This window comes from Sus scrofa, chromosome 1 (genome assembly GCF_000003025.6).
Source record: "Sus scrofa isolate TJ Tabasco breed Duroc chromosome 1, Sscrofa11.1, whole genome shotgun sequence".
Taxonomy (NCBI): domain Eukaryota; kingdom Metazoa; phylum Chordata; class Mammalia; order Artiodactyla; family Suidae; genus Sus; species Sus scrofa.
The window spans coordinates 107,186,238-107,212,379 of NC_010443.5; the positions used below are offsets into that span (position 1 = coordinate 107,186,238).

Below are 26,142 nucleotides of genomic sequence, written 5' to 3' on the forward strand. Positions count from 1 at the left end.
AGCCATGGAGCTGGTCCCCATACCAACAAACAGGCTTGCAGCAGAGTTCTGTAAGAAGGGATTTATTGCCAAACCTCAAGAAAGGCGCTTATAAGCAGAAAACATGGAATGCCATACTCCTCAAGGAGACAGCCAAGTAGCCCCTACTATTCCAGAACTTCCTCCCCTCCCCTGGAACCTGGCTTCCCCTCCTTGGGTGCAGTCTGCCAAGGTATGGGATCCCCATAGGAACAAATGGCATTAGGCCACCGAGATGATCCTAGAGAAACTTGCTCAGTCTAGTCACTTATAAGGGGAGGTAATTGAGCCTCTAGTCCCTGGACAGATGACTTGGCTAAAGCCCCAGCCAAGCTGCTGGTGAGGGAAGGCTATTTCCCCAAGGAAGATTGCAGGGGGGGGCCATGTGACTGTGGGCACGTGGTGACATTCTTGCTCTCCTACTGGAAACAGACGGAGAGACAGGCATACTGTGGCAAAGAAGCTTAGTCTGTTCAAGGGATGTGGTTTGGGGAGGCCAGTGGGGTATCACAAGCCATGATACTGCTGCTTCCCCCGACCCCTGCCTGGTACAAAGGGGACTCCTACCTCTCCTGATCCCAACCCACTACCCTCAAGAACCAACTAGAAACAGAATAAAGAAGGCAGTGACCTGCACCAACAGGCCTCATTGGGCACGACTGGTGGCTGAGGGTAGGGCAGTGGGCAGGAAGGCCAGAGCATGCAGCCATGACCCTCCCCCTCAGTAAACGAAAGTGCATTTGCAGAAACCCCCTGAGCAGACCTGTCAGAAGCTGTTCCTACTCCCACAGGCCCCAGGGACGGTGGCAGTGGCCCTCTGGGCCTCTGCACCTATAGTCTCTGAGCTCAGTTCAGCTGCTGCAGCGGGATTGAGACCCAATGTGCTCCTGGAGCCAGAGATGATGGGAGGAGGGGCTAGGGAGAGGCCCAGGGTGCAGGCATGGGCCAGGAAGGAGAAAACACTCCTTCCTCAAGGCAGGAGGAGTAGTCCCTGGGGAACCTGAGCCGGAGGGGTAGGGAAAAAGGGGAGAAGGAAGCAGTTTCAGACCCCGACACACTCCCAAGGGCATTCGAAGAAATGACTGGGATACTGGACCTATGTGGGGCTAGAAGGAACCACAGAGACCCAGATGTAAATCCCATCCAGGAGGCAAAGAAGCTGGGGCAGCTTCTCTTCTGAAGGTTGACATGTGAATTACAGGCAGGATTTTCTGATGTCGCCACTGGGCTAACCTTGTACAGGAACGTGCAAGGCTGGACACAAGCAGGTCCAGGGGCAGAGACTAGACTAGGACACCCTTTGAGCTCCTCCTCCACCCTGGAGTCCTCCGGTCATGGCTCACCAGAGGCAAAGGCCTGCAGAATAGGAAATAGGCTTGGGGAGGGGCCACACAGCTAATGGCTTTCTCAGGCAGATGTTCCCCACCTGTCTTCAGAGGTCCTAGCTAGGTTCTAGGTCTCACTCAGCTGGAGGAACCTAGACTACAGACTCAGGCCTCAGTGGCTACTCTGAATAGGTGGGTGGGGAGGGTGGGTTATGGCTTGAAGCTGCCTCTGCCATGAGGCTCTCTGCCTGGGAACATCTGGACGTGGAGGCTGCAGGGGGGGGCTCAGCTGTGCTCTATTCAGAAGTCAGGAATGTAAACTATTGAGGGTGGGAAGCAGAGATGATGCCACCCCCAGAAACCCCAAGTGCCGTGCCAAGGCCCTGGGGCTGTTCGGAACAACCACGCAAGCAGAGGACCTGAGTGTGTGCTCCCAGCCCAAGCCCAGAGCACAAGGCCAGGCCAGACAGCACCTGGGTGGCACCTGGCACCACTAGCCAGGTTGGCAGGAAGGATCCCAGGAGTCTCCGCAGGTCCTGGCCAAACCCCAACCTGCCTGGTGACCCTTCTACAGCCTGAACGGAAGCACATTTCTCGGCAGGGCTGGGCTCTAACGGACTGAGCTGGCCAGGAAGGGCCATGCCCTGGCCTGGCAGAACCTAGGGTGCACTTCTCCTATAGAGGGTCACCAGCTCCTTCCGCTTCTCCTGGAGCCCAGGTGCTTCCTGGCTCAGCTCTCCCAGATCTCTGATCTCCTGCAGGACCTGGGTGGCCTGCCTCAGCTGCTCCACAGCTTGGCTGAGCAATGTCTCGGCGTTCACCGGGGCTGGCTCATTGCCCAGCACCTTGTTCAACAGTTTCTCCGTCTGTTCCGAGGCCACCTTCACCTCCAGCTGGGCCCGATACAGTCGCTCCCCAGGCTGCCGAGGACGTCGGGGACCTTCCCCAAGCAGGTCCCCCAGGGAGGAGCAGCGGGGATGGAACTGAGGTCGTGGGTCCCCGGGAGGCAGTGCTATGGATGTTGATGAATCCTTTGGGGGAGTTCCTGGGGTGTCTGTGGCCTGGGATGGCTTGACGGGCTCAGGACTGTCATCCACACCATTCACTGAGACCTGTGCTGGGCCTGGGGCCAAGGTGTCAGAGGCCCCAGGACTCTGGGCTGGCCCCGAAGCCTCCATGCCACTCATGGAGGCTCTCAGTTTCTCTGATAAGATCTTGGGTGGGGGGGCGGGGGGCTTCCCACCCTCCTTGGGCACAGCCTTGGATGTCTCAGAACCGGGTACCTGGACCAGTCCTACACTCTCAGGATTAGGGGGCTCCTCAGGGCTGGGGTTCTCCCAGCTCACCTTCAGTTTGTCAGGCAGAACCCTGTTGGGGGGCTGCTCAGAGCCACTGTCCTCCCCGGTTAGGGTCTCTGAGTCCTCTCGGCTTTCAGGGTGGGCCTCGGAGCTTGCTGGGACAGGGGTTGGGGCTCTCTCCCCAACAGGGGTCTCCACTCTATCACCAAGACTGGTTGTCTCTGGCATTGGAGAAGGCTTGGTAGGAGGCATGGGGGGCTGGAACGTCTCCCGGGGCTGGACTGCAGTGACATCGTTGCTGGGGGCAAACACTGGCGGCCCGCTGTCGGGAACATCGAGGTCCAGGCGCGAAAGCCCGTCAGATGCTGCATTGGCTACCTGGGGGGTGGAGGGGGGCAGGATATGGGAGTCAACGTGGATGATCAGTTATTGGAACAGTATGCCCCCTACAAAGTCACTCAAGCCCTCCCACCCTGGCTGCCAAAGCCCCTGGTCCCCTACTCTCCATGTCCTCTGCCCTGGCTTCCAAGGCCACCAGTTAGAAGCCAAAGTAATTCTCTGATGAATCCTCTCCTCTCTCTCACTCCCGTAGAATTCCTGGTTTTGGAATCACCGACCGGGAAGGCAGAGCCAGGGTGTCCTCTTGGTGACCCAGCCTGGCTTCCTTCAGCCTGTATAACAGTCCACTCTTTTCTGAGGGGCAACTGTCCAGGTCTGGGTGTCAAGGGACATGGTTCCAGGCCTGTTTGGAACCCCTACCTGGCTATATGGCCTTGGAAGGGTCCCTTCTCTGCAACCACCCACCCACAGTCCCCACAGCCAGTAGGCAACAAGGTCAGAACTCAAATTTGGGTCTCCTGTATCACCCAGAAATTACTCGCCCTGGAGACCTCTGTCCCGTCTGCCAGCCCCAGTCAGCCAGAGCTCTCCAGCCTTGCCTGCCAGCTGCTCAGCAGCCAGTGCCCACTCTCCTCAGGCTGTCACACATGGCCCCAGACCATAGCTGACTGCCAGAGAACAGCTGCGCCCAGCAGGCAGCTGTCCCCACCTGGCCCCAGGGGCCCACACGATCACCCAGCAGGCCCACCATCATGGGGACAGCTCCCAGGAAGCCTAGCCTCAGAGAAACTGGAGCAGGACTGGGCAGGAGGCTGCTCCCAAGGTCCCTTGAGGTCCCTCACTCCCTTTTACACACACACACACACACACACACACACACACACACACACACACACATGAGTGACCCGACCTACACATGCATTCAGTCGCTGGACACAAGTCCCTCCCGGAATTCTTCTCAGAGGGTCCCCCCTCCAGGGCTGGCCCTCCCCAACACCTCCTAGGCCTCCTCCCTCAGACATTCCTTTCCTCTCCGGCTACTTTGGTTGCTCCCTTTGCAGGCTTTTCCCCCTCAGCTGACAGAAAGGAACAGACTGCCTCATCTCAAAAAAAAAAAAAAAAAAAGGCAAGTTTTCTTGTGGTGCAGGATCTGGCACTGTCACTGCAGCAGCTTGGGTCAGTCATTGCTCTGGCATGGGTTCGATCCCTGGCCCACAGGAACATCCATATGCTGTGGGCGTGGCCAAATAAAGAAAAAAAGAAAACCACCCAACGACCTTGGCCCCTTTCTGTCTCTATCCTCCCCATTATGGTCTTCTTCCCTCCAGAATCCCTGCTCTGCACTCCATGACAGCCCTAAGCTGCCTCCTGAGAAAATGTGCTGTAAACGTCACCATCTGCCTCTTTCCTGGGTCCTGCCTGGTGACTTGCGACTGCCAACCTGGCTGATGACCCCCAGTCCTGCACCCTTCTCTCTGGATGTGCTTCCTCTTCGGGGCTCCCCCTCCCCAAAGGTAGCATTAGCTGAGATTCTTTCCTGGCCTCCAAAACCTGCCCGGACCATCTACCCTCATCAGTAACACTGGTCTGAAGAAGGGCTCCTCCCTTCCCCCTGCTCCTTGCCCATAGTGTCTCCTAAATACCCTGTGCCCAGGGCCTCTGTTCACCTGGTCTTCAGCCTTGGGGGCACTCCTGACAGCCCTCCCTCTTTGTCCAGTTCACCTCCTTGACCCCTGGATTCAATTGCAAGCTCAGGTGGCCCTTGCTTCCCAGTGTCTCTCCCACTGACCTCTCCCTTTTCACCCCTTCCTGGTGCCTGGAGGTCCCACCTCTCCCTCTATTTCCTGGCCCCCTGCCCTTTCCTCCGCCAACTTGACTCATCCTCTGGAACACGCCTTCTCTTCTATCCTGCCCCTGGCTCCTGCTTTCAAGACCTCCACCATTTCCTCCCCCGACCAGGCACCCCTTGAACTCCCCTGCCCTGTGCCTCAGGCTCACGCTGCTCCCTCCATCCGGGACCCCCCTCACTCCAGGTCCACTCACTGAAACCCCATTCTTCAAGGCTCAAGTGCCTGTGGGTCCCCTGTGGCCCCTCCTGCTCAGCCTCCCAGAGTCACCCTCTGTACAGAAACTAGACACAGCGCTGCCTGGAGCAGTCAGAGGACAGTCTCTTCTCCAGCTGGAAGCTCAGCTCTGAGAGGCGGGGACCAACCCCAGGCTCAGCTCCCCTCAGGCAGCAGCTCAGGCCAAGGCCAGTGGGTGGCCTCAGCAAGGCGAGAAGGCACACCTGCTCCCTGAGCATACGCACCTCCACGCTGACACCTTGCACACGCACCTCCACGCTGACACCTTGCACAGCCCTCAGGAAGCTCAATGCCAAGAGTCCTCAGGACAAAGGTGGCCTCAAGCTGCACCCTAAGGAGCTGCAGTCCCAGATGGCTGGCCCCCAACCTGTGGCCAAGCTGGGGCAAGGCCTTACCTCCTTCAGGTGGACTCTTGTAGGGGGCCGGCGCCGCTGGCCCCCACGCACGCGGTCCCGTGTCACGTGCTCCAGGGCACAGCTCTTGTCCACCTTCACCTGGGAAGGAGAGGGAACACGTCAGTCCCCACCAGGCCTACAGAAGAGGAGGAAGTGCCCAGGTACTAGCCTGACTCAGGGGTAGGATCTGCACCTGCATCCTCCCTGTGCCAAGTGCCCCATGCCGTCTCCCTCTTTGAGGCATCTCCCTGTCTCTACATGGCCTTTGTCATCTCTCTGCAGTCTGAGCCCTCCCTCCTCTGCACTGCCCTCTTTGTCCCAGTCTTCCTGCCCAAATGTGGGCAATCAGCCCTCACCCCTCAGTCTACTACAACACAGAAGCAGCCCTGTAGCTGCTTTTGTGCTTAGGTGGGGAGCAGGGAGAAGACAGTCCATGATCACCTAGTACCTGGCTTCCAGAAAAGGACTGTCCTGGCCTCAGTCACTCCCCAGGACCCCTGGGGATAGCCGGGGCGGGGCAGGGGGCGGGTAGCGAGCGCGGGCCCTCTACCCCTCTGGGTGGAGGCGTCTGGAGGGCGGCATCTGCCATCTGAGGGTAAGGATTGGGGGTGGGGAGTAGCCTGGAAGTCACAGTACGAGTGACATGGGAAACATCCACATCCTGGAGCAGCCTGATCCTATGACAGGGGTGGGCTAAGATTCTTCTGCCCCTCAGTGAGGCTCAGGGCTCAGGCCCACCTAGGGGTCATTGCAGTGGAGGAGCCAAGGCCCAGCCCATGCTCCTGTGGCCTCCAACACACACAGGACAGTCCACCACCCCTCTTGTATGAAATGAGGACAACTTCCCCAGCCAGTGAAGGACTCAGCATGACACAGTCACAAAAGACATGACCTAGGAGCCTTGGCTACAAGTCAGGGGACTTGGGTTTAAGAGGGAACTTGCTTGAGAGAGTTTGCTCCCCTTAGGTCTCAGTCTTTTGTGATCCGACGGGTCACTTTAAGTGGCCCCCAGGTTCATTTTAGCTCAAACAGCTACAAATCTGTGATGTCAAAGACAAACCTTCCCTAGGAGATCTGGCCCCGTGGGACACCCTGCCTGCCCAAAGTCCGGTCATGGCCCTGTTGCTGTCACCACCTTAGCAGAGGGAGCTGGGTGGCCACTGCAGACAGATAAGGAGGCCCAGGGCTAGAGTCAGCCAGGCTCGGACTTCACAGCTCCAATGAAAAGTGAGCTGTCAGGCTCTCAGCTCCTCCCTAGACCGCTCTGGCCTGAGCCCACCTGCTGTGTCTGGCTGGAGCTGGGATGGACAGTATGCATGGCTTCAACCCGTTAAATGTTACCCCGTGACTTGCCCAAGTTTTAACTTAAAATAGGTTACCCACTTTCCTCACACCTCAGTTTCCTCATCCGTAATATGGGAACAGAAGCATCTACTTTGAGGGGCGCTGTGAGGATTAGATGAGGTAACCAAAGCAGATGCCCCAGTGTCTGTAGCAGTGACATAATCAGAGGGCTGTCTGGGATGAGATCACACATGGGGGAAGGGGCCCAGAGCATCCACAGGACCGTCGCACCTCATCAAAAGCCTTGTTCTTGCCTCGGTTGATCCCTTCATTGAGGGCTTTGATCCAGGATTCCTTCTCCTCCCCACTGGGTGCCTGGAACTTGATGTCGCTGACCTACAGAGGACATGGGTAGGGTGGACAGAAGATATTTAAAAGGGTTCACATTTGGGGGCTTAAGGAAGCTTCTCACCCCAGACTGAAGTCTGCCCTCGAACATCCGGTCAGGAGCAAACCAAAAGGACCCCCACACCAGGTCTGACACTGTGGCTTCAGAGCAAGGGAAGGGACAGATCCAGCAGAGAAGGGGCCCTCACCATGCATACAGCTGCCAGAGATTTGGATTTGAATCAGCTTGGCCCTGTGGAAAGGGCCTAGATCTGGTCTCACTCCACGTGACTCCCCCCGACCAGGTGCCTGACCTTTGAACCTCAGTTTTCCCTATAAAGTTGGAGTAGTCCCCGTCTACGCCCACACCAGACTGTGTACAGCAGGGGTGACAGGTGATGGGTATCCACGGGTGAAGGCCCGCTGGAACCAGGGCCGTCTGCAGCTGCCCAGCGGTCCCCACACCCAGTTCTAGCCGAGTGAAAAAGTCCCAAGGTCTCCTTTCTGGCCTGGAATTATAGACTTAGAGAAAGGGCACTAGGGGTCAATTCCAGCCCCCTCATCATATAAGTGAGGAAGCAGAGGCTCATCAGATGGGATGGGACTAGGCCAAGGTGGCCTGAAGTAATCCCATGACTCGAATTCATGCCCCATCCCATCCATCCTTTGGGTCCCATCCCACCTCAGGCAGGCGCTCCCAGCTCCTACATTAGAATAAAAAGGCAGCTCAGAGAGGCCTCTGCCTTCCAGGCCCCGAGGTCAGACCAGAAATGTTGGAAGGAGTGAGGCCAAACAAAGAGAGGAGCCGCCCTGCATGGTGGACACAGCAGTAGGGCCTCGAGCTGACAGAGCAGCACTCACTGCCGACCCGCCCTGCGCTCAGGGAGCTGTGAGGATCAGTGATGTACTCAAAGTGTTGAATGTGGAAGTGGGCACAGAAAGGGTGCTCAGTCATAGGAATTACCACCATTTCTCTCCTTCTGGACAAGAGTCCTAGTTTTCTCATCTGGAAAAAGGGATGACACCGCTTACCACAAAGCAAGGCTAAGGGAATTAAACAAAACTAAAGCCAGGGCCTGGCATATAGGGGGTCTTTAGTAAAGAGTTACTGAATGAATAGCTAATCAATGAATGAACTGGCCTAAGGTTCTCATTTTGGAGCCGCTGCCCAATCCCTGACCTCAAGATGCCCTAGTTCTTTGTCCGGCGGGTGGCCAGCTGCCCATCCCCACCCGTGTGTCAGGTTGCGCCTTCACTCCTGCCTCTCTTCCAGTTACATAACACACAGCCTGCCTGGCCCCCTCAGCATCCTCATTATATAACTTCCTCCTGGCCGCCGCTGCCTTCTCCTCATACGGGGCCCTGGGTCCCACCCACCTGCCCACACCAGGCACAGCCAAATACTCATTTGCATGACCAGGGTAAATTTGATCCTGGCAGCAGATCAGCAGCTAAGTTGGAAATCCCAGGGCCCCTTGGCAACTGCCTCAGCCCAGCCATGAGGGCTGCTGGGGGCTCAGGAAGGGACAGCGCTGCATCTGGGCTCTGCAAGAGCCCACCCAACCCTGTGATAAGGGCTGCAAGTAAGGCGGCCCAGGGCAGCCCATCCTCACAGCCGCTTGCAGGTCCTGAGTTGATGGGGCTCCTGCCTGGTGCAGAACTTAGCATCCCAGAGAGCCTGAGTGACATACATTTAAACCTGGCAACAGAGGCGGCAAGGGAGGGGCAGAGAAAGGGCACTGGCCTGGGAGGCAAGATCATGAAATTCTAGTCCCACCAACGTGCAATGAGGCCTGCATGGGTCTTTTTACCATTTGGGGCCTCAAAGGGACAAGAACAGAACCACCGGACCAAACCCAAACTGTGGCCCTTCCCCACAGGCCAGGCCAGCAAGGCAGGCTTGAGGGGAGGGTGTCAGCCTATAGGCTCCCCTAGGAGAGGGAATTTGAGGTTAAATAGGGCCAGTCCTAGAGCTCTCGTCATGGCTCATGAGAAATGAATCTGACTAGTATCCATGAGGACATAGGTTCGATGCCTGGCCTCAGTCAGTGGGTTAAGGATCTGGCATTGCTGTGTCTGTGGCATAAGCCAGAGGCTGCAGCCCCAATTCAACCCTAGCCTGGGAACCTCCATATGCTGTGGGTGCAGGCCTAAAAAATAAATAAATAAATATGGCCAGACCCACCTAAAGGAACCCTGTAATCCAGGCTGAATGAGCCACATCCCACATAGGTGGTTAGCATAGGGACAGAAGACCAAGGAGTTGCTCCTCTTGCCCCACCCCTATGTTTTGAAGAGCCACAGGCTGTGCAGGTCCCTGCCCAACCCCTCCAAGAAGCCCCAAGGGTACAGGCCCCAGTAGGAGTTTAGAAGCTAACAGGACTGGCCACAAAGAAGGCCCGAATGGCTGGGAAAGGGGGGAGGACAAAATGGCAGAGAGGAAAGAAATGGGAGGGGGAGAGAGGAGGCAGGAAAGAGGAAAGGGCCAAGCTGGCCAAAACCAGCAGGGCCGCAAGGCCCAGCAGAGGCCACCCTGCTTCCTGGCATCATCTGCCTGTGACCTCATGGCAGGGGCGTGGGGATGGGGAGGCAGGAGGGAGAGGGGCATGCAAGACACTGGAGTCTTTGTTTATTTGATTAGAAGGGAAAAAAAGGCGGCCTCAGGACCAGACAGCGGGGTCATGTGACCCTCCGGTCAGCCTGCGGCCTCAATGAGGACAGACTACCCAAGGCGATAGGAAAGGCGGTTGAGAGAGAGGATGCAGGGGAGAGGGGAAGGCAGTGCTCTGGGCTGTTCACCATCTGACCTCTGGATGAGTTCCCGGGGCACCAGGGGTTGGGGGCCTTGAGCTGGAATCAGGGTGTGCTGTGCTCCCACTGCCCTGCAGCCCCCACCAATCACTCCATAGGCCCATCTCCCCAAAGGATCGCCTTGTTCCTAGAGTCACCCAGAGCCAACCTGAACTCTTGGCATGACTCGGGGATGAAAGGGAGGGTGTTGGCAAAAGCAGCTGGGAATGCAGCTGCACAAACAGGACTCTTGGAAGGTGATGTCCCACCCTGAGCAGGCCCGACCTGCTAGCCCACCACCAGCTGATTCTCAGAATAGGGAAAAGAGGCCCACAGATCAGCATTGGCAGAGGACAGAGAAGCAAGGCCTCCTCTGCCCCACACCCACATAAGCTCACTAAGAGACACACAGAGACCCAGACGGCCCCTCAGCCAGCGAACACACTCACCTGCACATAAAGCAGTGCACACACGCAGACCTTCACGCACAGCACACTCTATATGCCTCTAAACACACACTCAAACGCTGTGCCACTCAGAGCAGAAATGGGTCTCCAGGACAAGTTGGGGCCTCCAGGGCCTGAAAGACCAAAATGTGGCTCTCCCATTCCTCACAGAGCCCTAAGCAGCAGATGTCAAATGAAACCTGCCCCTACCCTGAGAACACCCCAGCCCCAGCCCCAGCCCCAGCTCCAAGTCGCTTCCTTGCCCTCACGCACTAACAGAGGGTTAGTGGGTACAGCTTCATGATGTCCTCCAGGGCCCACAGAGGACTGAGTTCCTGGCCCCTAAAGCTGGGGAAGAAACAGAATGGCCTCGGGCAAGCCCAGACTATGCTGGCTCCCCAACCCCCAGCCTCTGTGACTCAGCCCTGCTCTGTGAGGCTCCACATGATGTGCAGAGGTTGGGGCCAGGCGTGGCCCAGCTGCAGATGGGCGAGAGCTGGCGAGAGGCACTGGACAAGCCAGCCTCCAATCTGAACTCCCTCCTGACATCTGCGAAGCTCCGCCATGTGTCAACATCCACCCGGACTCCCTGGCAGAGATGCGAGGTGCAAAAAGCGGACTTCATCTGCACACACAGCATGTCCCAGGGAAAGAATGTCTCAGGCAAGAGACTTCCTCCAGCTCAGCCAAGAAAGGACAGTGCGAGGGGAGGACAGCTGGGGGGCTGAGGGTGCAAGCACTGAGTCCAGGATGGAGGGGAGGAAGAGTGGTCCCCCCTGGGGAGGCCTGGGATGAGGGGAGGGTGTGGCCGCCTGACGACGTCAGAGTGTTAGGGGCCTGGTAGGGTGAGGGCCTCATCCCAGCTTTCTTGCCTCAGCCCTGGGGAGAAGGCCAAGGGCCCCACTGCTCAAAGGCTACTTTCCAGCTACAGCCTGGGAAGGAGGCCCCAGGGCCTGGAAGGGAGCAAAGCTCTCAGCAGAGCCCTAAATACACCTCCTATCAACCAGGGGCTGAGGGGACTCCAAGACAAAAACAAGCCAAAGATCCAAACCACGATGGCCCCCAGGTCTAAGTCTCAGCCACATTCAACAGAGAATGAGCAGGCTGCATCCAGGGGCCCAGACTGTCTCAGAGAGCCTTCCATGGGTGACCTTCTCCAGCAGATCCTATCCTGGACAGAAGTCAGCCAGGAGGGGGCCTGGCCATACCTTGTTCCCTGGGGACCGCAGCAGGATAAAGCGGTGTTTCCTCTTGAGAAGGGCACGAAGGTCCTGGCACTTTTCATAGCTGCCCAGCTCCACTGTCTCCACACACTTCTGCTCGTCCTAGAGAGGGAGGCAGAGGGGACACGGTGAGAGTTAGATGCACCCAGACCCTCAAACATCAGACCCTGATCCCACTCAGAGAGGGCACCACTTGGCCAGTGGGGGACCTCAGGCTGCCAAGCAACCACCAAGATGAGGCATTCAGACCCTGGCAAGTAGATGGCACTCAGTCCATACTGGTTGGAGGGATGCCTTTAAGCCACACCAACCATACGAGAAATGGGGCTCACAGCCCAAAGGTGGGTAGCAGGGCTGACTCAAACATGCCTAAGGTTAAAGGAGAAAACAGGGGAAGCTGGAGAGGCTTAGGAAAGTGTCCCTGGGGGTCCATGCAGACACAGAGGCCAGGCGGAGATCTGTGGAAGAAGTGGCCTGGGAAAAACAGCAAGTTGTCACAAAATGAGGGGAGAAAAAGGCTTTCCAGGCAGAGCCACAGAGGGAAGTGTGAATAAGGCTCACTTGGGGCTACATGTGCCTTCACCACAGTGATCCTGAGTTGACTTCCCTACTTGGCATCTTCTTTCGCTGACCCTTGGCTTGAATGAGAGGCCACTCCCTGTGGCCTGCACGGTGAAGAGGGCAAGGGCTCCTTCAAGAGCCCTGCCCAAGCCTGCCATCCTGAGGCTGCATCACTAGTAGGACTGGTGGCCAGGACAGTGGCCAGCCTCCTCTCGGCCACCTCTGGATGCTGGCTGGGCTGCCTTCCTGCCCGCCAGCCCTAGCCCTTGAGTATTCTCTCCTCGTGGGCTCTACCCACCAGGTGCCTCGCCAGCAAGCTGCCTGGGACACGCTCCTTTCTCCATGGTGGTCAGTTGATTCCTCTTCCAGGGGACACCCATCTGGAACAGCTTCCTGGGTGTGGCACACTCTCACCCTGGAGACTGCAGGGAAGTAGATGCAGGAGACTGGCCAACGAGTTGAGCAAACTCCTGCTGTTGGACATCGCGCAGAGCCAGCTGGAGCATCCAGCCAGGGACTGCCTCAAGGCTCAGTTTTGGGTGGACAATCTGGGAGGCAGTGACTGGATTAATTTGCAGAGGAACTGCCCCTATTTCCATCCATGGTAATCCAAATATACTAGGAAACCCTGACACTTAGCAAGCACTTTTGCATCCCTGATTCTCCTGAACCTCTCAAACACTCCCAAATCCTAGAACCCTGGTATTTGAATCATTTATAGAGAAAGAGGTGAAGTAAACAGACCCAAATACAAGGGGCGAGGCCAGACTCAAACCCACATCCTTTGACTCCCAGGCCAGAGCTTTTTCTAGCATAACACACTCCTGCCAGTCAGAGCCAGAGGTTAGACAGTGCCCTAGCAGTAGGCTGCTTTGCACAGTGGTCCTCTAGGTGTGGTACCTGGGCCAGCAGCATCAGCATTACCTGAGAACTTAGCAGAAATGCAAATTCTCAAACCCCATCCCTACCGAATCATATTCTTGAGGGAACGGGCCTGGCAATCTCAATTTTAACAAGTCCTTCAGGTGACTGTCACTTATGCATCAGTTTGTGAACCTCTGTTCTACACTGGGCTTTAAAAACCCCAATGCCCAGGCACTGTCCCAGACCAATCACATCAGGACCCCTGGGGGTAGAGCCCAGACCTGAGTATTTTTCAAAGCAGATGTTTATAGCTAAGTGGGTAACCACTGACCTACTCTCTCTTCAGCCCTTCAGGGGAAGGGGAACAGGTGGTCACTGTGGCCTGATCTTTCCCATCCAGATTTAATCAGGTGTCTTTTCCTATTTTTGCCTCTATGCAACTCTTTCCAACCCCGAGTCTCTAGGCCCTAACCACCTGCATGAACCCAAGCATGAGCCTGAGCCTCGGTGCTCTCCCTATCCTGAGCTTCCCCATCAAAGGGCACCACTGCAGGGATCCTACCAGGTGCTAGGGACACCGTGTCATGGGGCAGAAAGGCTCTAACTCCCCGCCAATCCGTCTTTCTCTACCCTTTGCAAGTACATCTGCTCTCCTGTCTGTTCCCCCTACTGTGTCTTACAAAGGGCAGCCTTCGAAAGGCAGGGACATAGGGAAAGTTTGCTGAACTGAATGCCTGACTCGGAGCGAGACACCCTTTCCCGGAAAGAGTGGCTCACCCACCCCATGCGTGCTGGCCTCGCCCAACTGGGCAGCTGCCGGCAGGAACGTAACTTCCTCCATCTGGAAACAGACAGTCCACCTCTACCACCCAGCTCCCCATGGCTGCCTGACCTGGGTCTCCTCTCAACCTGAAACGCTGAATCATCTGGCCCTTCAGCAGCTCAGACAAATCGGATAAACCAGCAGGCACTGGGTGGGGGCAGCATTTTTGGAGTGTCAGCCTCAGGGACAGCAAAGGAACAGCCAAGAGTCACTAGTACTCGCCTAGTTCCTTACATCAGAAAGAGGAATTGAACTAATAAGCATTTCTCAATTCCTTCTCTTGCGCCAAGTTCCCCCGCCCCCGAGTGCTAAGTTCTTGTAACCGCCTTGAGGTTTTTAATAGTGATTTCTTTTTTTTTTTTTTAAAGCGTGATTTAGACTTTTCATGTTTAGGGGATGTGAAATCCTCCCTGCTTCCCAAACGTGGCCAGATGTAGAAAGGTGGCCCACGACAAGTCTGGCACTGACAGGCTGACAGCTGGGGGCGCCTGTCACTCAACTCCTACGGCAGCTAGGACTGGAGGAAACTGCGACAACCCCCTTTATTTATAAAAATAGCCCCCCTGCTGCCGCCACAGCACATCCTAATTTGGTGACAGCAGCAGTAGAGAACATCTGGGGGGCTGTCTGCACCATTCACCCCCTCCTTGGCCTCCTTCAGCTGCTTCTCTGACACCTCAATTCCACAAGCCTGGTGATTCAGGCAGCAGTAGAGGTGAGGTGCTTTTCAAAGGCAGAACCTCTCTTTTTTTTTTTTTTTTTTTGCTTTTTAAGGCCACACCCACGTCATATGGAGGCTCCCAGGCTAAGGATCTAATTGACCCAGCAGCCGCCAGCCTACCCCACAGCCACAGCAATGCCAGATCTGAGCCGCAACTGCAACCTACACGACAGCTCATGAGTGGGGCTGGGGATTGAACCTGCATCCTCATGGATGCTAGTCAGGTTTGTTACTGCTGAGCCATGGTGGAAACTAAAAAGGCAGTTTCTTTAAACACCCACACCTGGTTGCCCAACCTTTCTTGGTCTGGGACAATTATGAATTTGCTAATCCAGCCTGAGGCATGCTGGGCGAGGCTGATAGGGAACAGGCAAGATCTCCCTTTCTCTGCCTTCCCCCCCACCGCCCCAATGGCCAGTGCTTCCCCAAGTACTCCATCTGTCAAAGGCAGACAGCAATGGCCCATTTACAGTGGACCGGCCCTCACACGGCCTCGACCCTAGAACACAAACAGCATCTCCAAGTAAGGGCCGTCTTTCCACCTCGGGTCTTTACCTAGGACTACTGATAATTGACATACAACTTCCACATCCTGGGTTGTCCAAGTTCGAAGCCTGCTGAAATGACTAGGGCACAAGACCGAAGTGGGAAGATGTGAGGACTGTGAGAGGCACAAGGACGATGGAAGTGGCCACTGGCAGCCTGATGTTAAAGGAGAGAGCAAAGCTGAAAAGGGCAGTCTGGCGATATGGAACAGTCTGCTAATCAGTGACTCTGAGCCACCGAGGAAAGACGGCTATTTAGGCCAGCAGCTTATGCTGATGAAGGCAGAGGAGAGCCTACATATTTTAGAGGATTCCCACCACAAATAAGTTTTGGAGTTTTCTTCTGGCATAGCTGGGTGGAGAGAGCCCCAGCTTTGGTTCTTCATTCCCGGAGATGTTTTTGTTTGTTCGTTTGTTCATTTTATATAATGATTTTTATTTTTTTCATTACAGCTAGTTTACAGTGTTCTGTCAATTTTCTACTGTACGGCATGGTGACCCAGTTACATGTACATGTATAGATTCTTTTTTCTCACATCATCATGCTCCATCATAAGTGACTAGATAGTTTCCAGTGCTACACAGCAAGATCTCATTGCTTCATTCCTGGAGATGTTGAACAGGATTTGGCCACCCTGAGCGTCAGAGTCCTTCTCTGTTAGAATGTGACATGATGACTGCGCTTATGGGACCATCGTGAGCATCATCTGAGAAGTATGATGTAAGACTTCCAAACACCCATGAACAGTAAGTATTACTTCTACTATCATTACTGAGTGGAGCAGGCTTCAGTTTTCTGGAACCTTCACATAGGTGGAACCTAGGCCCTGGGATGGGGAGTTGCAGTGTAGGTAGACAGCTGAGGAGACACAGATCCTGCTGCACATACACTTCAAAGAGGCCCTCATCCAGGAGCCCTAGACTCACATCTAGAGTATCGTCCCCATACTGCACAGAGCCAGAGAAGACCAAGCAATCACCCAAGATGGCACAGCAGGTCAAAATTGGAACAGGTCTTCCAGTTCTGGTTCTGTGATCCTCTGCTGGCCTGGGCTGCCCCCACTCTGCTCCCTTCCCCGGCACCCCCAAATTCAGGACCAGTCAGGGCCTTACCTCATTCTCGTAGACCAGCAGCTGGGCCTGGCAGAGGAGCAGATAGCGGTCTTTCCAGAGCCCCAGGAAGCCCCCGCTGCTCTTTTTGATCCAGCCAGCCTTATCCGCTGTTTGCGCTCCCCGAGGCTTCTCGCTCGCCTCCTTCACACCCTGTAACACAGTATTGGGACACGCCATGAGGCCACCCGAGGGATGTGTCTCTCTGCTAGAGACCTATTGATATCACCCTGTGGGAGCTTCCCCACAACCCCTGAGGCAGATATTCTTAATCCAACATCAGGAATAATAGTAATAACAGCAGCCACCTTACACCGAGCCACTGGTATTACCTTTTACACATCGTCTCATTTAACCCATGCAACCACCCTCCCAGGCAGAAGTGTCATTATCCAGCAGACTGAAGCTTCAAGAAGGGAGATGACATGCCAGAGTCACACCGCTGGAGGGACAGAGCCAGCATTCCAGTTGGGTCTCTGCCTCCCTCCACCATTCTGCCTCTGGTCTGTTCATTCAAGCACATCAATACATGTTGTACTGAGCACCTGCAATGTCACAGGTGCTGGAGAGGCAGAGAGGAATAAAAATAACGTATCTCTACCCTCAGAGTGCTGGCGACGCGGGGAAGGAGGAGCTGAACAAATAAACACCAGACATGAACATGTTAACAAGTGTGAAATGCTACGAAGGAAACAGTGAAGGGGGAGTGAAGAGGAGGGAGAAAGGATGGGGGGGACCTGGTTCAGACCAAAGTGGCCCAAGAAATCCTCCCAGGGTAAAGGACATCCAAGTGGGATCAGAAGGTGGGAGGAGGCAGGCAGGCAGAGTGGTAATCTCCCTCTTTCCCCCTACCCTTCTAGAGCCCACTCTGCAGCCCCAAAGCAGGAGCCTCCACTGCTCTCCTTGCTGCCCCAGGCCAGGATGTTAGGGCAGCCACCCCCACTGGTAAGGGCTCCAAGGACGCTGCCTTTGACCCCAGGCAGGTACCGGAGATAAACTCAAGCCCTTCTCTAGGACATGGCAGCCACCCTAGGGCCTCCAGGCTAGTCACTGACACCTTGTGCCTCTTGATTACCTGCTTGGGTAGCTGGGTGCCAGGTATATACCTACCAGATAGGGTCAAATTCACCTGTAGTCCCCGGAACCCAACACTGTTCCTTTACAAATAAAGGGTGCTCAAGAATATCTGTGGGAGTTCGCATCGTGGCTCAGTGGTTAACAAACCCAACTAGGATCCATGAGGATGCAGGTTTGATCCCTCAGTGGGTTGAGGATCTGGCATTGCCGTGAGCTGTGGTGTTGGTCAAAGACGTGGCTCGGATCCCGCATTGCTGAGGCTATGGCAGAGGGCAACAGATACAGTTCCAACTGAACCCCCAGCCTGGGAACCTCCATATGCTGTGGGTGCAGCCCTAAAAAAAAAAAAAAGAAAAAAGAGTATCTGTGAAATGAAAATAAAAATACACCCAGTTTGTTAACCACTTTGCTTCAGTGACTGGTACCCACAGTGATGAGTTTGAAGGGGAAGGTAGAGGAGAGGGGGTTAAGAGCATGTCAGAATCTAGAGGATGCTAGAAGGAAACTAGCACTGACTAATTTTGACGAGTTTATAATTTACATAAAGCTCAAAAAGGGGCTCCAGTTAAAAGGAGCATACCTCTCCCCAGGGATACCCTGTGGCCACAGCAGCCTTTGGAAGGACAAGCCCAGACAGGGGTGTGGTAAGCTGTCAGGTGCTGGGCAGGGGTCAGCCTCCCTGCTCTCCATTATGGCAGGGAATTCCCAGTCTGGTTCCCACCATGGCCTCCGCCCCCTCTGCACCCTCTGGTGGTCGGTCAGGAGTCTGAGCTTTGGAGGCCAGGTCATGCACTAGATCTCACTAAGCCTCAGTTTCTTCACCTGTGAAATGACAATATTAACAGAAGTTGCAAGGATTATAACTCCACGAGGGCAAAGGATTTTTCTTTTGTTTACTGCTGTATCCCCAGGGCCTAGACTGTGTCTAGCACACAGTAGGTGCTCAATAAATATTTGCTGCTGAATAAAAAGATATGGCGTATAAAGCAGTCCCTAGGATACCGTAAACCTAGTAAATGGTGGCAGTCACTATTATTACCATCGTTGTCACTGCCATCCCCTCTGGCTCTCAGGGATCCTCTCCCAAGGCCTGGCTCAGAATTCAGGACAGGCCTTTCTGGGCTTAGGTGCTGGGCCGCAATGCCCCAGAAGCTCCAGGAATGAGAGGCGCCCCCTCAGGGTCTGTCCCTAACTTGTGGATGGCAAGAGAAATGGGGAAGTGGGATGGTTCCAAATGGTCTTCCCAGATGGATGAATGAGGAAGTGGGAGGCTTGCCTACAGGCCAGTTAGGAGCCACCCTGACCAGGGGAAAAGGGGACCTAAGGGCCCTCTGACAAGAAGGGGAGGCTCTAGCATCCTACCTTCACCCCATATTCCCTCCTAGCATCACCAGAGACCCTGTGTTCAGCCCCATGAGCTGTGTGACCCACAGGGGCCTCATCCCCTCCAAAACACCTGCAAGCGGGTCCAGGCCCAGAGCTGGAAGGGAAGGAGTGGGAAACGGGAAACTCCACCCCGACGTCTGACAAGTCACACCCCTCCCTTAGCAACTACAGCAGCTGGCCACCTAGGCCTGCAGGCTCTAGGTTTCCGTTAAACAAGACTGTGGAGTGTGCTGCCCTGATCTCCCACTGCTGAGCTCCACGCTTGCCTCCTGTTTTCAGAGGTCCAACCACGACCCCAGGGGATCCACACCCCTCTCTGAACACCCTCCACTGTGACGTTCCCTTGCTTGCCGCACCCACAGCCAGAGATGGGGGAAACTCCCTGCCCGTTGGAAGGAAGCTCCTAGGTTGCAAGGCTGTGCCCTGACCACCGTCCTCTCCAGGTGGAGCAGAGCAGTGCTCAGTGCGTATCGGGACTGGATTAGCTAGAGAAGCCAGTCCAGAGCCTTAGGGGATGGGGGTTCCGGGATGAGACTGAGGAGAGAAGGCACCATGGGATGGGGGGAGGGACAACTGACAGGACGGAGATGGCATGAACCAAAGCCCAGGTGAGGGTCTCCTTGAAAGCAATCAGCCACAGCAAAGGCCAAGAGAAATCAGGCCTGGCTGGAGGTCAGAGTCCTGCTTGCCTACCACCCTCTACCCAGCCCCTCTCCCTGCCCCTCAGACACTTTCCCACCAGGGGGCCAGCTATGCCCCAGTAAGTTTTAATAAGCAGCCCCTCCTCTTGGCAGGGCTCACAGGAGAGGTTTTGTCCTGCTCAGCCCAGTTTCTCGGCCTCCTCTCCTCTTATTGACCAGCTGACCACTGTTCTTCCTGTTTCGCCCTCTCCTCTCCCACCCATCCTCACTCAGGCCCTCCCTGCTCCCTGTCAGCAGCTCCTGAGGCACCCCTGGACACCAGCTTGGCTCTGCTTTGCCTGAGATGACAGGATCTCTGGGACATGCATTAAAAAAAAAAAAGGATGAAGATGTCAAGTCACCCCAACCCTGTGCACAGAAAGAGCATGTGGAAAGCCACAAAACAGGCCATGACAGAGAGACAGACAGAGACCAGTGGAGGAGAACTTGTTGGTACCTCAACTGGCACGGAGCTTAGGATGACAGCCTTTGCCCTTTGACTAAACCCCATGATGCTCTGACCAAACTCTGCCAAGAACCCACCATGTCAGAGCCCTGTGATGGGGTAATCAGACAGAGGAGACACAGGTTCTGCCCTGGGGAACTTCCAGTCTGATGGGGGCAATACAGACCCTACAGAAGGGAGGTCCCCAGTCTGGGGGTTGGGTGGGCATCCCCTGCTTGAGAGGATCCCAGCCCACTGGGATGGTTCTGGCACCTGAACAGACAGATACCTCGGTCTTAGCTCACTGATAGGTAAGTGCTTGGGGTTAGTTTGGGAAGGCCTTGCAGAAGGAAGGGTTTCGGGAGGAGAGAAAGAGACACATATCTTGGCCTAGAGGAGAAGGAAAGGAAGGCACAAAGGGTATCAAAGGCTCTACACTCTCAACCCTTCACTCCAGGGTGAGAAAGCACAGGCCAGAAAGGCCCAGAGGTTAGCTCAAGGTCACAAAACCAGGGCTGTAACAGTACATTGCCCTGTTTCTCTCTACATGGGTAAGGGCAAAGGAGGAGCCTGGTGCCACTGGAGGCCAAGCCAGGGAAAGGCAGGACTGAGAGGAAGGGGGCAGAGCCCCAGGGTGGAGACAGGAAAGCCTGAGTCCGGGATTTTCAACCTCAGTCCGGTGCAACGATACCTCACACTGCCCGCTGCAGGTTTCAAAGCTTCTGCACACATATCATTGCATTTCTGGATGGCCCACCCCCCTTTATTTTGCAGGTGGGGAAGCTGAGGCCCTGAGAACACAAATAGACAGATGCTCAGTCCCAGACACACATTTCTTCACCAAACCCCAGCCTGATGGGGACTCCCAACCCACTGCACAGAGGAAGTCACTAAGCATGAGGGGGGCTTGACACAAGGGGGCCTGGGGAAGAAGTTCAAAGAAAGCTAGGAGGAGGACTGGAAGTAGCTATTTGGGAGTGAGGTGATGAGGCCAGTCTGGGGTCATGGGGTAGAGCAGGTGACTAAGGTCTAAGAGGTGTTTTAGAGAAATGAGGATGGGCACTGAGGCCTGGAGAAGAAAAGAGGAAGCGATGGACAGAAGAAATGGGAAGAAAAGAGTCAGGGATGCCAAAGGGGAGGGAGAGGATAGGGAGCCCAACAAGGAAGGTCAGGCCATGCAGGGAGATGATGGGCAAGACCTCAGATTGCCCAGCTATGTGGGGAGATTTTGGCATCTGGGAGTCCGTAAGTGGCGATGTTAGAGACTCAGGACCAGAAGGAGTGCAGACTCTGGGCTGACCACGAGACAAACTATCAGCCCAGGACGCCACAGGAGAACTTCCCTTAATTGGGGGCCAGAGCAGATTAGGAGATGGAGTAATCCTGTCCCACATCCTCTGGGAGAAGGGGAGGGGCCATAGCCAGACGGTCCAGGCCTCACAACAGAGGAGGGAAGTGGCAGGGGACCCCACCTCTGTCAGCAAGAAACCACGGCAAATCATAGTGGCTGGACCATGCCCCCTATTTCCACCCTCTCTGAGAGAAGGGGCTACAATCAGGACACGGGGAGGAGGTCAGTCAGGCCCTATAGTTTATAGAAGAGGAAATGCAGGCTTAGAGGGGAAGTGACTTATCTACCATCCCACAGAAATGTGGGGCTCGGCCTGGAGAGAACTTGGACAGATAGGCTCGCTGCTCCTGGGCAGTGGTCCCCGGAAGCAGAGAGATGAGCACTGCTGGGGACATAGGCAGCCTGGTACCCAGGTGGCCAGGCAGGGTTGGCCCAAGAGTGAAGCCTTCATCTTTCCTCTCCACCCACCTAAGCAAAGACATATCCCCTTCCCTTGTCCTGGGAAGGGCAGAAGCTGAGACACCCGTCACCCCGTCACCCCGTCACCCCATCACCCTGTCACCCCTCCCCCACCTCCCGCAAGAGGACCAGATGCAAAATCCTGTGACCCTCCCTAATTTATTCATTCCACAGTCACACAAGAAGTGCTGGCAAAGTGCGTGGATAAGGGAGCTACTGAAATAACTGATTCTGCAAGTAAAGGGCAGGGGTCACAGAGTGCCTGACCCCACCCTAGGCCAAGAAGATCCTGAGAGGGAAGCTCAAGGGACACTTGCTGGTCCAGCTGCCCAGCTGCTCCAGGGAGTCAGCCTTCCAGGCATTCAGGGGAGGCAGGGGCAGGGATCAGTCCCTACAAGGGCCTGACACCCCAGCAGGAGAGAAGCTAGACTCAGAGGGGAAAGGGGACTCAGGGACTTAAACAGAGGAGAAAAATATACAACTTCTCCAGTCTTCCGGCCAATAGACACAGTCACAGCCTCAAGGCTCCTTGAGACAGGGACTTTAGAACCCACAGACCCACCACAAGCACACACACACAGTGTGCCCCTTCAGGATCCAACAGAGGAGGGCACAAGGAGTCAACAGTAACCAGGGTTCGAGCCCAGCAACCCAGGCCACTTTTAGCAAGTCATCAAACAGACCAGAGCCTCAGTCTCCCCGTCAATCCAATGGGAGCAACAACCACCACCATGCCCACAGATGGTGAGAGAAGACAGAGATAATGAAGGAGGACAAGTCTAGGATCGCTACTCCAGCGCCTGCCTCTTTTCATCTGCCCAGGCTCCGTCTGCGGAGTGAGGGTGGGGATGGGTGGTGGTGTCCGGAGAGCCACGGGAGAGGGACTGGCTGGAACAAGGGCCTGAGACAGGGACCCCAACCACCGCGAGGGTCTCAAAGATCCCAGGCCAGGCCCCTCCACCTGGCCCGGCCCTCACCTCCTCTTCCATGACTAGTCGGCTGAGGTCCGGCCGCTCGGCCGCTCACTCCCGGCGCTGCACAGGATCCGCCACCTTCATCCACGGCCCGCCGGGCGGCGGCTCTGCGCGTTCTGTCCTGAGGGCTGCCGGGGCCCAAGAAACTTCGGGGGGGCGGGGCCGAGGGCGGGGAGAGGCTTCCGGGGCCCGGAGGCCCGGGTCTGGGGCGGGAAACGGGGCCGGGGCCGGGATGAGGGAGGAGCCTGGGCGGGGCGGGGCAGGGACTTGGGGGACTGGATGGAGGAACCGAAGCCAGAGGAAGAGGCGGGGGCACCGGGCGGAGAGAAGTCCCCCCCTACCCGCAGAGGGAGAGGGACTGGAAGAGTATAAAGGGTGCGGGAGAGCGGCAGGGGGAGGGGGAGGGGGCTTCCGGCCTTAGGCGGAGGCGAGGGAAGCGGGCGGGGTCCGAGGGCGGGGCCAGGGTGGGGCAGGACCCCGGGAGCACCGAAGGTGTTGGCGGCTTGCGCCTTTGAGGTCTCCTGACCAATTGGGCTGGGGTTGCCGGACTGGACCGAGCTGCCCTGGGCAGCCCAAGAAACAAGGGCATCAAGAGACTCCTTTCCTCCCTGACGCTGGGACAGTGGCCACGACCCGGTCCTCTTCTCCCTGGAACCTCTTGTCAGGGCGGCGCCTGGAGCTCGAATTCCGTCCGGAGAGAATCCGGAGAATAGTATAACGGGAAGACCTAGGGCTCAGAGTCTGAACTCCGGGGCCCCTTTCGGGTAGGTCTTCCTCTGGCTCTCAGGGGTCCGTCCCTGAGGGCAGTGTTCTGCGCTCTTTGGGTCTTGCTCAGAGCTGACCTCCTCTCTGGCTCCTGTATCTGAAGGCACTACCCCCACCCCCCTCCAGCAGTGAATCTTGCAGTCTTGACAGCCTTGCTGGGGGGTGAAGTATATGGACCAGATAATGGTGTTAGTTATACCTTGTGCCCTCATTTTACACTTACCAGAAACAGAGGTCCAGAAAGAGACAGTGACTGGCTAGAGCCCAGCCTTCAGCGCCGTCCTGTCCCTCCCCACACACACACAGTCCCACCTCTTCCCCCTTAGCTCCTTGGGTCAACCCTGCCCCATGCCTCAGCAGAAAGAATTAAGTGCATGCAGAATCAATGGTGACCTCCTTTGGCTCTGGCTGTCATAGCAGCAGCTATGCTAGTTGACCCAGCTCCCCTTTCATTGCCTTCTGAGGGCCCTTAGGTTCCCAAGTCACTTCTAGCCAGCATGGAAAAGGGCAGTCTGGAGCTCCAGGGCCATGGAGAAAGAAGATGGGATCCTGCTTTTTCTTCAAACCTGAGCCTGAATCCCTTTAATCTAAAGGAATGAAGAGGAGTTCTTGTCGTGGCGCAGCAGAAACAAATCCAACCAGGAACCATGAGGTTGTGGGTTCAATCCCTGGCCTCGCTCAGTGGGTTAAGGATCTGGCTTTGCCATGAGCTGGGTGTAGGTGGCAGGTGCGGCTCGGATCCAGGGCTGCTGTGGCTTCAGCGTAGGCTGGCAGCTGTAGCTCCGATTGGTCCCCTAGCCTGGAAACTTCCATATGCTGCAGGTGCAGCCCAAATAAAGAAAGAAATAAAGGGATGAAGAAAATCCAGCTTGAGGAACTTGAGAAAGTTATTATACATGGCAACAACCTCCTGCAGCCACCACATGGTTTTACTACCTCAGTCTGCAGAGCTGTGCAGACATTTTAATCCTTGCCTGAGGACTCAGAAAATCCCATATCTGGAAAATCAGATTCCACCTTCTGGAGACCAGAGACCCCAGGGAATGCATGTTGTACAGAAGCAATTCATAATAGAGTTGGGGTGAGGTCAGCTGTGTCACTTTGGAGAGTGAGCCACTGGTAACCACTTGGGTCTCAGTTTCCCCACCCCGCCCATGCTAGCTTTCTGGTTACTACCTCCACACCACACACATTCTTTCAACACAAAGATTTTATTTTCCGTGATTATTCGTCAGGTCTTACACTAACAGCTGGAAGATAACGGCAGAACCCAGAGTCCCTGCCCACTATGTAAACAGAGAAAAACCATGTGTTAAATGCGTGGGTATGAATATGGAAAGGGCATCAAAAACAGAACAGAGGGACAAAACAGAGGGGACTGTGTGAGCAATGGCATGGAGGCAGGAAACCATAGTTGGGGGGAGGGGGGTGGAGAGAGAGAGAGAAAGAGATGCCAGGCTGGAGAGAAGCAGACAGGGCTCAGGGTAGAGCAGACCTGGAAAGCTGTGCTGAGGACACTACATTTTAAATTCAAGGCAGTGAGAAGTCACTGGAAGTTCTGGGCTGTGGAAGGGATTGAATTTGTGTCTGTTTTGCTTTCTCATATGTGCCTTTTTTTTTTTTTCTTTTTTTTGTCTTTTCTAGGGCCGCATCCACGGCATATGGATGTTCCCAAGCTAGGGGTCTAATTGCCAGAACCATGGCAACACAGGATCCAAGCCTCGGCTGCGACCTACATTACAGCTCGCGGCAACGACAGATCCTTAACCCACTGAGCGAGGCCAGGGATCAAACCCGAAACCTCATGGTTCCTAGATGGATTCATTAACCACTGAGCCATGACGGGAACTCCCATATATGCCTTTTAATCAACAAAGTTTATTAAGTGTCTCTTAAGTGGGGTGCTTTCTAGTACTTCACCCTGACATTTATCTCTTCACTTGAAAGATCATAGGGCACCTCTGTTATCTGCTCACTTTACTAAACTCTTCATATGTATTTCATTTAATCCTCACAGAAGTACATACCCATACATGAAACAGATATAATTCTTATCCTTATTTTACAGATCATGAATCCAAGGCTTGGACCTGTTTAAAGTCACTTAACTGTTAAGTGGTGCCCCAAGGATTCAAACCTTGCCTGACTCCAGAGTCTGTGCCCTTTACTAAATGATGTGTTTGGGCAGCATTGTATAACCAGGCCACTCAAAGGCCCAGGCCTGCTATGGAGAGCTGATGAACCTGTAGGAGGGTGAACAAGTCCAGTGTTGGAGTACACAGTGGATAGTGAGAGCTGGTTCCCAGAGGGACTGAAGTGACTAAGTCGTATTCTAGCAGGGTTAGATGGCTGGGGTCAAACAGGGAGCAATGGAAATTTAGGAAGTGGGAACATTTTACAACACCCCAACTTGTTACGGAAACTGTAGGCAGATTTCTGTGGTCATGCATGTGATGTTGGTCCAGAGTTCAGAAAGATGCCACCAAGGAGGTAGCAGGAGCTAGGCCCCTAAGGGCTTTGAATGCTGACTTGAGAGACTTGAAATTCCTCCTGCAAGTAGCTGGGGGCCACTGAAGCATTGAAGCAGGGCCTGACATGATTTTCATTTTAAAACTTAATTTTCATAACTGCTGTGTGAAGAATGGTAACAAGGCAAGAGAGACATGGAGACCATTGTGTAGGAGATTATTACAGAAATCTAGGCTGGAGCTGATGGAGCCTGAACCAGGCCAGCGGTTGTAAGGACGGTAGGGGCAGTTTCAAGATAGTAGAGAAAGAGGCATCAGGACTTG

The 26,142-nt window shown here is 55.2% G+C and overlaps 1 protein-coding gene across 1 annotated transcript; it reads right to left on the bottom strand.

The window, feature by feature from the left end:
• PLEKHO2 (pleckstrin homology domain containing O2) lies at positions 47-22,989 on the bottom strand. The gene is made up of 6 exons (XM_013992891.2): positions 22,589-22,989; positions 16,217-16,366; positions 11,575-11,691; positions 7,035-7,139; positions 5,460-5,558; positions 47-3,019 (listed from the first exon to the last, which is right to left on the bottom strand). Exons 1-6 carry the CDS (start codon positions 22,598-22,600, stop codon positions 2,003-2,005), a joined length of 1,500 nt encoding a protein of 499 aa, XP_013848345.1. The 5' UTR covers positions 22,601-22,989; the 3' UTR covers positions 47-2,002.

Coding starts and splice junctions, on each gene's coding strand:
- PLEKHO2 (XM_013992891.2), bottom strand. Junction 7,140..11,574: donor TGCGGTCCCCAGGGAACAAG/GTATGGCCAGGC, acceptor TGTCCTCTGTAG/GTCAGCGACATCAAGTTCCA. Junction 3,020..5,459: donor CAAGAGTCCACCTGAAGGAG/GTAAGGCCTTGC, acceptor TCCACCCCCCAG/GTAGCCAATGCAGCATCTGA.